Raw genomic sequence first — 12,261 nt, forward strand, 5'->3', positions numbered from 1 at the left:
GAACTGGGCGCAATTCTATGAGTACCTTGACTCTCGCCAGCAGCACGTTGTTCTCAAGTATTCCCTTGTCAACGCGGAGCAAAGAAAATCGACCGCTTCTACTGGTTCCCGAACTTTTGGATGTGGCAAATCATGGCAGAAACTAGCGGTGAAGAAGGGTGGTAATACCTTTTGTCGAGCGGAAAGAGTGGTCAAATACCACTAAGACGCTTTTGGGTGGGATGTTCATCGTCCGCCCAATTCCCCACGTATTCGTGTGGTATTCGGTGTAGACTCGGAGTATGGTGTCGTAACACACCGAAACTAGATGATACAGACTCTCACGAGTGTTCAACCACTCTGATCTTTAATCAATCAATCATATGTTTCTATTGGACATGTTCAGTACTAGCCAGTACATCAATTCCTTATCCTGACACCTTTCAATATCCTCAAACCCGTCCGTAATCGTCGTCAGTGTCTATCTGCAAGAATCGTTGAAAACTAACATGGAGCCGAAACTGCGATATCCCGCAGTATTCTAATTTAGGATGATCCGAAACCGCCTTGATCTAACAAGTGCGTACAGCATAGCACAGTGCTTCTTATGGGACAGGGCAGGGTTATGCTTTTGTGCTTCTCCAAAGTGGAGCAAGGAGTAGCATAGGACCAATCATGTCATGTTACTAATGATGCCCATTCTTCCAGCAAGAATTCCCTGGATTAAGCGGTCCCTCAAATTCTTGTTTCCTAGGATGTGCCTCGGTTTTTGTATAAGCTGTCAGTGATGATTCGCTACGATCTAGGCCGTTGTCTTCATACCTTCTTTCTTAGTAGAAAGACAACCTTATCTAGCTAATTACGTCTAGCTATTATCCTCTATCATCCCTTGCTCACTCGGACTCGCTGGTCTGTCCTGACTTGATGGGGAGATCAAGCTACTCCAAGGTGGGAAAAGGAGTAAAACCGAACCAATAATATAAGAGGGTAGTCGAATGGTAGAAGCTACTCCTGATCGATGTTGCCCTCCATTAACTCGCATGATGCTACTTCGAATTGCCCTGTTTAGGCAGATTGTAAATCGAGGCCCTGGCATGAATAATTCAGTCGTCCTTTTTCCCTTGATTCCCCAGGCCTGCTCGCCTCAAAAGAATAGCCAGTCATCATTGAAGAAATATCTTCCGATTGTATCATCTTTTATAGAAGAAATTTCATCTCTTTCTTCAGAAGCCAAGAGCGTGCGATGACCAGTAGTTTTACCAAGAAAGCTTTGACAAATTTTCTGGATCTTCAGTTGGTGAGAGTTTGTGTCGTTGAATTTCGCCGGAAAGTCAGAAGAGACAAAAGTGATGGGGTCTCGTTCGATCAAATTGTTTGATGCCGAGTTGACCCAAGGCGTTATTCTCAAAGGACTATGGATACCAACAATAAGGTGAGCCCATTCGTTGGCCACAAGGTCCACTGCCGTCTTGCCAGCTGCATTTTCCCAGTAAAGTAGATCTGGTCTGTGCTCCAGCATCAGCTGAAAAAGACCAGGAAACTTCTTAGTAACTGCCGAATGAATAGGAAGATTACCGAGCTCATCACCGAGTGCGAGCTGGTCCTTGGCTGCCGTCGTGTCATTGTCAAGTAGCATTTTCGCAATCGGCAATCTGTCATTGCATTCTGGATCAAACCAATTGATACCGGCGGCGGGGAAAAGCGTTGACCAAAATGCTTCTTTGCTGTGGGTGATCCAATGCATAAGTGGTGTTTGGCATTTTACCTTGTTTCGTTCCAAAAGCATAGAGGAAATGTGACTTTTGTCCATAATCTCGAGCATTTCATGAAGCACACTTGCACTCTTACAAACATCAAACTCACGGAGAAGCATTCGAGGGCAAACAAGGAGCAAATGCAACAAATTGTCCCCACCCTTGTTTTTAACCGTTTGATTTGCCCTGGCACCGATGAGAAGACGAGCAAAGCTAACTCAGCGGAATGCGAAAGCAAGACCGAGGGGCGTAAACCCCTCTGCACTCCTAACTTCGAGGTATTCGGGGTGATGGCGGATGAGATATTGAACCAGGCTATGGGATTCCTCAGATGGCTCGGAAATGATTGCGCAATGAAGAACCAGGTCATCTAAATGAAATTAGCATCATTGAAGAGAAAATCCAAAGAGACTTGAGCAAAACATACCTCTGTAATGTAACCAATTCGACACAGAAGTTTCGATACCCTCTTTAGCAGTCACGAATTTCTGAAGTTCAGGATGGCTCTCGATGGCCTTGATATACTGTACATAAGAAGCAGTTGCCTCTGGGCTCATCATCCACTTCGTGACTTCGAGACTTCCGTTCATTGCACCTGCTAGAAGGGGTGACATGTTAGACTTCTTAGGTTGATCTGCAGTCTTGGTTAGTTCGTTTGCTTTGGATCATACTTTTCCAATGGAATCAACATACCATCAGAAGTGTTCGTATCTCGGCAGTATATGGATTTCTGCTCAAATAAACCTGTGCCAGCTTTCTTAATCATCAATGCGAGACAATCAATACGGCCCAATCCAAGGGCGAAAAGATAGGATGGATTGAGGACGTTTTCTAGCTTCCGACGGCGATGATCCCTATCAGTCAGGTCTTTCACCATGTCCAAAAGGAACCGCAGAAGCTCGAGATCATTTCTCAAGATAGCGTGATCAATGATACTAGTATTTTCTCTCTTTTCAGAACTGAAACAATCAGTTTGATATGACTTTGAGCTATCTAGACAAGTCCCAACCCAAAACCTGTCTTTCTCCATATAGTTCTCGGTAAAGAAATAGGCAGGAATTGGCGACAAAACGGCAACCGTAAGAGGCGACTCGCGCAATTTAACATATTTAACTGCATCGGCCTTTTCCTTTTTCATGATATTTTTTCCTGTGTCACTGTCCCACTTGCAATTACTATCGCTAGACGTCATAACACAATTATCTGTGTCTGGTAGTTCCCTCACTGCATCTTCATCCGAGTTCTCTTCCGAGTTAAAGCAATCGCCATACTCATCGCGTGGCTTGTGTGGCTTATGTTGAGCGTGTAGAATATCAAGCATGTCCTTCGTGATGTTCCAATGACCACGCAGAGTGGAGATATCGAGAGCCGAGAAACCGAAACAGTCACGTTGACCAAGACTCAAAGGGATCTTCTCTTCAGCTTGGTCTTGCCAATGAAGAGTCAAATCTTGAATGGTCTTGCTATCACCCCTCCAGGCTGCCTCAAACCTGGCATATAGTCAGTAAAAACCATCCTTTTTGGGCTCAAAGCTACTTGGGATTGAGTGCGGAGTATATTCTTACAAGGCCATGTATGCCTCTGTATCAATATCTTCCTCAAGGAAAATAAATGGCTCATGGGGCTTGTCGTCTTTGATTGCAGGAGGTCTGTTTTTATTTTGGTGGTCTGGATTTGGGGGGTGCAATTCGCGGAATAGTTTAGCCTCACGAGCTACCAGATCCTTTTCTAGGCGTTCAAATTCACCAATTCGTTCTTGGATAATCTGGCGCTTTTCATGAGTTCCCCGAGGTTCGGGTTTGTCCTCGTTGGTGACTTTGAGATTGGAGCTCTTTTGATGACGATCTTGTCTTGCTCTCGCAAGCACGCGCTCAGTGGCCCAAAATTTGTAAGAGCTCTTGTCAAGTTTATCCAAAAATTCCGACTCGCTGTGTTGAACTGGCGAAGGTGATTGGGTCTCCTTCTCCGGAATGTGAGATTCTAATAGAAACCCACGGATTTTACCAATCTTCTGCCGTGTAATATCTAAGACAGAAAGACCGTTCTTTGGGATCCAGAACCTATGCGTATTTGGATCAGCCCCTTCTTCGAGAAGTCGGATGGCCAGAAGTGGAAAATCATTCTCAACAGCAGCTATAATAGGCTGCGGAGTCTGCTTAAATGCCAGTGCATTGTTGAATTTTTCAGTAGAGGGATTGAATTGCGACCGTCTTACTGGAAAGGCTGAGTCAAGAGTCGATATAACGGTACGAAATGCGACTCTGGGCTTTGCACCGGCCTCGAGAAAGTCCAGAGCACGATCTATGTTTCCAGTCAATATAGCAGTTGTCAACGCCAAGTAGGTTGATCCATTGAGGGGTGTGCCAATTGATAACTGCTCTATCGCCCACAGTGTTTCCTCTGGACTCTCTCCAAGAAAGGTCGATAGGGGAATGGTGTCTTTCATGGCAGCAATATAATAAAGCGGCGTAGTGCGGTTCAAATCTGCCTCGGCGGGCGATACGCCCAGTTGAATCAAAGCTTTCACCATCTCCAGTATCTTGGTCTTTTCAAGAAGAAACGGTAAAGCGAGCGTAAGGATAGCACCGTTCGGGGGTCGTTGCGCTGGTCGACATAAAAGAAACCTGATGTCCTCGTATTGCTTGATGGGTTTCTTCACATCAGCGCCGAAAGATACCAACTCTCTTACAGCATTAAGATAGCCGTTCAATATGGAATCATGTAAAGGAGACATGAATAATTCCCAGCAAATCTCATCAGGGTCTAAAACATCAACGCCCAGTTCATACTCGTCGTCAAGGTAATTCCCAGTAGGCGCTAAGTCATTCACATCTCCGAGTTTAACCTTCACCAGCGGAACCATCTCGTCCGTCCATTTTTCCCGATCGTCTTCATTATCTTGAACCTGTTTGGCCTTTAGTGTATCAGATGGCCACTTTCCACTTTCTCGCGCAGCCTCTTTGTTCAGATCGCTCTTGGCGCGAAGGATGCGGATGATTTCGGTTTCCCTTGCGCCGCTGCTAGGTGTAACGCAGTCTTACCGTCTTCCATCCGCGCTGCGATTTTAGCCCCATGGTCGACCAGCAACTGCACTACCTCTGGGGAAGAAGCCTGGCATGCTATCTGGAGTGGTGTACGTTTGGAACAATGACGATGGTTGACATCGGTCTCTTCCTGGTCAAGAATTTCTTGAACGGCCTTCAGATCGCTTGATACGATCGCCTGGCAGAGCCTTTCCGTATTGATGCTCACAGAATCAGCCATATTTAGATAAAATGATTCGAAATGGCTTCAACCTAATGTGATTTTCGCGCGATTTTGATTGGGTTTATGTATTTTCCCAAAATTTGGTTAATTGGGGGCCGCTACTGCCAAGCAGGCGGCCATTGGTCCAACCGCACAGGCAGCAATCCACTTCTACCAGGCACTGGCGGCACTCGGAAGCCACCAAGTACAGTCAACTCTCACTTATTGCACACCCTCCCATCCAAGGAAAATCATGTGCAATAAGCGGGAGGTGCAATAAGTGAGAGGATGACATAATCAATAAATTAGCTAGCCCTTAGCCCCATTGCCTATTTAGGCTTCCATCCCATATCCTCTAGGGTCACCTGACGCTTCTCCTCGACCTGAATCCTGCCAAACTCGCTGATTAAGCTCTCAACCTGACGTATATGGTCTGATGTGCTCTTTTCCTTGCTTCCAACCCATAGTAATATATCCTGTAGATGACCCATTATATCAGAATTGGACAGAATCTCTGGTGGAGGCCCATTTTCTTCAATATCTTGTGCTTCCGAGCTCTCTATATCAATATATATATCTTGCCCATCAGTCTCATCTTCATATATAATATCTTCCTCTATAGGGTTCAAAAATTGATCAAATGGTATGATATCATCATGACCAAGCTTCTCAACTGCTTCATTATATAGAGCTTGAACCTCACTAGTTAACCCTGGCTCAGGAATTGGTTGAAAACCAGCTTCTATCTCATCTTGGATAGCTTTGGTCTCATCTTCAGAACGTATTAAAGTGCTTTTTTTGAAGCAATTCTCAATCGTTTGATCTGATATTGAGCTCTTCCAAACCTAGGTTAACCAAAAGAGTGTATAAGATATATTTATACGATCTTGTGGATCAAGACCTCGATCAAGGATAGCAATCATCCAGCGCATCCATTTCTTCCGATAATAGTGCTTCAAATTTTGAATAATCCCTTGATCTAGAGGTTGATATATAGAAGTTGCGTTTGCGGGGAAAAAAAGAACCCTAATATGAGTAGGTGGTGGGATAGACTTCAGACCAGCAATATGTGGAGAGGTATTATCCAAAAGCAATAATGCTTTCTTATGTATAGGAATACGCCTATAAAAAGTATATAACCATTCCCTTATAATGTCTTGACGCATCCACGCCTTCTTATTCCAATGCCAGACACATCCTAGAGCTTGGAAATTGACTCCCCGGAGCGCACGTGGTGTTTTTGCAGTTCTAATTAACTATAAAGGTAATCGGTCTGATCTATCTGCATTTGTTGTAACGATAAGAGATATTCTAGTCTTATCTTTCTTCTTTCCAGCAATTTTTCCATGGGAAAGACCCCTATTTGGCATCTGCCTCCAGAATAGGCCAGTTTCATCCATATTATATATCTTAGATAGTTCATATTGATCGCATATCGTACGAATTTCTTTCATATAATTGTGTACAGAAGATGGGACTGAAGCAGCTTCTCCATGGAAAGTATGATATCAAAGATTATGCCGGTTTTTGAAGCGCGTAAGCCAACCCTCTGAGAAAGCAGGTTTTTGTTGATCTCGATATTCAGGGATCTGAGACCAAAGCTCGTTTGCTTTGATCTGGATCAAAGGGCCAGTGATTGGAAACCCTGATTCAATATGCTTATTCACCCAATTCGAAAGCTTCTGGTCTAGAATAGGCCAGAAAGATGAAGAAAATCGTGAATTTGCCTTAGTAAGCCCTATATCAAGATAATCATATTGAGATGATAGAATTCTTTGTTGTGATATGAGGCTGGTGCAGGTCAGGAACCAAGCCGAACCATCGGAATTAATCCCGAAGTATGTATACGAAAAACCAAGTTGATTGGAAATCAACTTGATCTTCTCGCTGTATATATAGCCTCATGTTTCCCACTAGAATGATAAGACAATTCATACCTCTGAACTACAACAGGTTATGAGCCCGGGAGCAACTCTCGGGTGCCGTCACTACTCATCTGAGAATCATCTTAATCTTTCGTGATTATATCTACCCCGCTTTACATCAACCATCATGTCGGCTCTGGTTCACGACTCGCCCGACCGAGCCGTTACAGCCATTGAGCCTTTGACAGGAAGCGACAACTTCGCAACATGGAAACGTCTCATGACCTCCTACCTCAAGGCAAGGCAGGTCTGGGATGTCGTGTCGGGCGACCTTGAGCGTCCTGACTGTTCTTTCAAGTACGCCAAGCCTATTACGGCGGACATCCACCCCCTGGTGGAATCGCACCTCGTGGGGGCGGTGAGGCAACGCGCCATCGAAGCGCGCCTCGAAGTGGAGGTCCAGGCATTCGAGCGTCACCGTGAATGGTCGCGCCGCGAGGCCGAAGCCTACCACACCATCTTCCGCTATCTGTCCCCTCATATCAGTATCCATGTCGCGGGGCTGGAGACATCCCGCGACCTCTGGAATGAGCTCGAAGAGCGGTACCGACGGATGGAACTCGCGACGTTCTGCGAGCTGTTTGCTCAGCTTCGTGAAACCACCGGCGAGCGCTGCGGTAGTGCCCGCGAATTTGTCGATCGTGTACGGATGCTAGTGCACCGATTGAATGCGATCGCCCCTGGATCGATCGGCGACAAAGCCCATATTGCGATTCTGCTCACGTAGATCGGACCAGAATACATCCTGATCGTGGATGCGATCCAAAATGATAAGGATCCCGTCAACCCAGCGACTATTGGCAACCGTCTAGCGAATGCTGAGCAGACGGTGCAGCGAAAGGACGCAGCGACGTTCCCGCAGCGAGTCCCCAGCGGAACAAGCAACCCTTCCATCAATACGGTGCAGAAGAACACCAAGAAATGCAACTACTGCAAGAAGCGCGGCCATGTAGCTGCGGAGTGCTGGAAGAAGCAGCGCGAACAACAGCCGCCCAGGGACCATGCCCTGAAGGCGGAACGGAGTGTTTCCGGCTCACCAAGGAGCAACCTACAAAACATACCATCAAGCCAGATGGAAGATCGGCAGGGCCCGCCGACTTCCAAGAGACCGCGGATCAATATCGTGAGGGCGAGGGTGACGACCCTTTATACCCACGCACCGTCACCCCGGTGGATCCTGGACTCGGCCGCCACCAGCCACATCTGCTGGGACCGCAGCTGCTTCAGCAGTCTTAGGTCTCATCGTGAGATGTTGGACACGGCGGGCGATCCAGTGGAAGCTGAAGGGATTGGTACGGTGAAGCTCACGCTCCGGGGGAAGTTCAACCAACCCCTGGTGTTAAAGAATGTATACTTCGCGCCACGCGTTGGGATGAACCTGATCAGCGTGCCGAAGCTGTTGCGAGACCGCTATTCGGTGGTGGCGCACCCGCAGAACGTCTTTGTGCAACGCCGAGGACGGACGGTGGGGACCGCCTACCATACGGAGGAGGATCTACTAATCCTGCGGTGCTATTTGAGTAAGAGATCCCGAGAGCGAGTCCAACTGGCGAGGGCGCCGGCGACCCATGACCATGCAGATTCCCTGGAACTACAGGCGGTGGCCATGGACGTCGACGACCCTCAGGAGTCAAGTGACGTAGAATGTACAGCGTCAACCTCTGAACTCGGTGGTGAAGCTCGGATACTCGAAGAAGATGCGAGCAAAGGAGTGGACCAGGCCTCCGAAGCGCTGTGGCACGCTCGGATGGGACATCTGAACCGGGGCGACTTGCGGGTGGTCCTCCGGCAGACCGGCACTCCGTATTGACCGCTGACGCAGGCGCAGCTGCAGGCAACGCCGCAGTGCCCGGCGTGCATGTCGGGTAAGCAGCATCAGAAGAGGAACTCCCGTGCACGACGGCCACGTCTGCATTCAACGAGAATTTTCGAATTGATTCATTCGGACATCATGGAGATGCCGATGGCCAAAGATGGCTCCAGGTACGTGATCACCTTTACTGACGATTATTCTCGTGGCTCGTGGGCCTATGCCATGAGGTAGAAGTATGAAGCGCTCCAGAAGTTCCAACAGTTTGAGGCCTGGATGCACCGACAGTTCGGCGCCCAGATCAAAAAGTTCCTCACCGACAACGGGAGAGAATATTTGCCCATTGGAACACATCTCGAATCCCAGGGAGTCGAGTTTGACACCTCGCCGCCATACTGCAAAGGGCAGAATGGTTTGGCCGAACGCACCAATCGCACTATCCGGGAGCGGATCAACACGCTCCTGTCCGATGCGAACCTTCCTCCTTCCTGGTGGATCGAGGTTGTAGACACCGTGGTCTACTTGAAGCTGCGTGCCCCAGCTTCGATCTTACAGAAAAAGACGCCGTTTGAAATTTTATATGGGAAACCGCCCTCGCTATTGCATCTGCGACGGGTCGGCCTTAATTCCCAAAGAGCACCGAGCAAAACTCGGACCGAGATCATCCGAGTGCCGACTGCTAGGCTATTGTGAACCGAACCAGTACAAGCTTTATGAAATCCATTCTGGAAAGACAGTCTTTTCACGAGACGTCGAGTTCGATGAGAGGACCCCAGTGGCGCCACTCATTGAGGGGGAAACAGGCAACGACCTCCCGGACAACGCTCCTCCATCACCTGTCTTTCCACCAAAGCCCTCCTCAGCTAGCGGGCTGCCAACACCAACCACATCGCCGTTACTCCCCTCGAACGAGCGAGAGAAAACGCCATCTGAGCGTGAAGAGGAGACACCTCCACTGGTGAATCCAAGTCAACAAGGAACCGATTTGACATCGGATCTTGGGTATTCGATCTACGGTCGCAGACGAAGACCTTCACGACGTCTCCTGGAGTCACTAGGCAAGGTGTACTCGGCAGGCACATTGAATGCCACAGCGGCGAAAGAGGTTGACCCATCGACGTTCCAAGAGGCCGTGTCAGGCCCAGAGCAGCTGGAATGGTGGGCTGCCATCCAGAAAGAATATGCGTCGCTTCTCGAACACGGAACATGGGAGAAGGTTCGACGAGAGGACGTCCCTGCCAGAGATCATGTGATAGGCTGTAAATGGGTCTTCAAGACTAAAGCCAACGGAACGCGCAAAGCGCGATTGGTCATCAAAGGCTATCGGCAGAAACACGGTATCGACTATCACGAAACATTTGCTGCTGTGTCTAGGATGGACTCGGTCCGCTGCATTGTCGCCAGCGCAGTGCTGCGCGGATGGAAACTCCACCAATTCGATGCTGTCACTGCATTCCTGCATGGCGACGTTGATTCCTCCATTTATATGAATTTGCCCGAAGGCTTCGAAGAGCCAGGATATGTGTGTCGGCTTCGCCGCTCCTTGTATGGCCTCAAGCAGGCCCCGCGGATTTGGTACCAATGCGTCCACCGCGTCCTGGCCGCCCACGGCTTCACCATGGCTCAATCGGACAACTGCGTATTCTATAAACCAGCTTGCGTCGTTTGTGTTTATGTGGATGACTTTCTCGTTGCTGCGGCAAACCCACACGAAATAGAACAAGTGCAACAAGCATTGCAAACAGAGTTCCAATTGAATGACCTGGGCACCCCGCGTTCGTTCCTCGGGATCCAGTTCGACTATCACGTCGATGGGTCCGTGTCCATTCACCAACACCAGTACATCCAGAAGGTGCTCTCCGACTTTGGCATGGAGACTTGTCAGCCGAAGTCTACGCCGATGAATCCCAAGCAAACCCTGAATCATCGTCCAGACGAGGCACTTCTGGACGAGGAAGCAAAAGCTCGTTATGCGACTGCCATCGGTTCGTTGATGTATCTGATGGTTGGCACGCGACCGGATATTGCGTTTGCACTGGGCATGTTGAGTCGCTTCACGTCTCAGCCACAATCTCACCATCAAGTTGCTCTGCAGCGATTGCTTCGCTACATCCAAGCCACACAGTCTCATCGTATCACCTACCGCAGTGGACAGCTAATCGGGTATACAGACGCCGACTTTGGGGGCTCTGTCGTCACTGACGGTGCATACTCGACGTCTGGCTATGTATTCCAGCTTGCAGGCGCGCCAGTTTCCTGGTCGTCCAAGAGACAGGGGAAGTGGCCACGTCTACGACACATGCCGAATACATCGGACAATACAATGCCATTCTGCATCTGCAGTGGCTCCGCACCTTTCTAGCCGAAACACAACTGTATCGGTCTCCGGTCACTAACATCATGGCTGACAACCAGTCCGCCATTGCGCTTTCTCGCAATCCCGAGTTCCACAAACGGACGAAGCACTTCAATGTGAAATTTCACTATCAGCGAGCCGTGCTGGATGCAGGCGAGATTGAGCTTCAATATATTCCAACTGGGGAACAGGCCGCGGATGGTCTCACCAAGCCATTGGGACCTACGGCCTTTGCCAAGTTTTGTAGTCTCTTAGGCGTCAATGCTCCAGAGATCTCGGGACAAACCGCGTGACGGCGCAGGCGCTCTTTCCACTTTATTTTCCCAGCGTGGGTTTTGAGTGGTTTTACTGAGGCCTGACTGCTCTGCGCGATTCCAGTATCGCCCTGCCAGCAAAGCGATCCTGAGGGGGAATGTTGTGATATGAGGCTGGTGCAGGTCAGGAACCAAGCCGAACCATCGGAATTAATCCCGAAGTATGTATACGAAAAACCAAGTTGATTGGAAATCAACTTGATCTTCTCGCTGTATATATAGCCTCATGTTTCCCACTAGAATGATAAGACAATTCATACCTCTGAACTACAACATTCTTGAGACCGTTGTACGATTAATCTTATGTTTAAATTGGGACAAAAACCAATCTACACACGCGGATTGGGTTGGTCTAGGGCTAGAATTAGACCAAAAGGCACGTAATGCCTGCTTTTGGGCATCTGATATGCCTAATCGAGCACGCTTTGCTGGTGGTAGAGCAGCTTGTGTAGCTGGTCTGACAGTTGGAAGAGGTGGAAGATCGGAGATTTCAGGCATTCTGATTGGTCGATATGACTGACTAAGCGGATGACTCAGCAAATATGGGATGAAAATTGTGTGCAAAGGGTGAGTGTGCTAAAAGTGGGAGTTTTGTATGTAAAATCAAGAAAAAGTGGGTCCGTCCAAGCGAATTGTGTGCTATAAGCGGGAGTGTGCTAAGAGCGGGTGTGCAATAAGTGAGAGTTGACTGTACATGTTTACAACAAAAACCATTTGTGCTGGGACGGCCGAAACTGGCCCCCTTTGACGCTGAAAATGGCGGTCTCGGCACCAGCCCTTCACACACGCACCTGTCTGACCATGGCCACGCACTTTCCGGCTCCATTGTGACGGGCTGCGTCACGCGTTGGCCGGTTGGCGTACCGTCTGCTCTTGC

General features: G+C 48.6%; 3 protein-coding genes across 3 annotated transcripts; 2 read left to right on the plus strand and 1 right to left on the minus strand.

Moving 5' to 3' along the window:
* Nucleotides 1-1,123: 1,123 nt before the first annotated feature.
* On the minus strand, nucleotides 1,124-4,997 carry N7533_008350 (uncharacterized protein; the record flags this gene model as incomplete). The annotated part of the gene is made up of 5 exons (XM_057105000.1): nucleotides 1,124-1,950; nucleotides 2,161-2,328; nucleotides 2,427-3,223; nucleotides 3,299-4,705; nucleotides 4,765-4,997. The coding sequence occupies 5 exons, from the start codon at nucleotides 4,995-4,997 to the stop codon at nucleotides 1,124-1,126; spliced, it is 3,432 nt and encodes a 1,143-aa protein (XP_056959957.1).
* A 2,034-nt stretch (nucleotides 4,998-7,031) lies between these two features.
* Nucleotides 7,032-8,714, plus strand: N7533_008351 (DUF4219 domain-containing protein; the record flags this gene model as incomplete). Its single annotated transcript, XM_057105001.1, has 2 exons — nucleotides 7,032-7,559; nucleotides 7,632-8,714. 2 exons carry the CDS (start codon nucleotides 7,032-7,034, stop codon nucleotides 8,712-8,714), a joined length of 1,611 nt encoding a protein of 536 aa, XP_056959958.1.
* Nucleotides 8,715-8,990: 276 nt separating this feature from the next.
* N7533_008352 (uncharacterized protein) lies at nucleotides 8,991-9,407 on the plus strand (the record flags this gene model as incomplete). Its single annotated transcript, XM_057105002.1, has 1 exon — nucleotides 8,991-9,407. One exon carries the CDS (start codon nucleotides 8,991-8,993, stop codon nucleotides 9,405-9,407), a length of 417 nt encoding a protein of 138 aa, XP_056959959.1.
* Between the last annotated feature and the right edge of the window lie 2,854 nt (nucleotides 9,408-12,261).

The sequence above is a fragment of the Penicillium manginii genome, assembly GCF_028828005.1.
Source record: "Penicillium manginii strain IBT 31320 chromosome Unknown utg000005l:1.0-5665137.0:1.0-5668048.0, whole genome shotgun sequence".
NCBI lineage: Eukaryota > Fungi > Ascomycota > Eurotiomycetes > Eurotiales > Aspergillaceae > Penicillium > Penicillium manginii.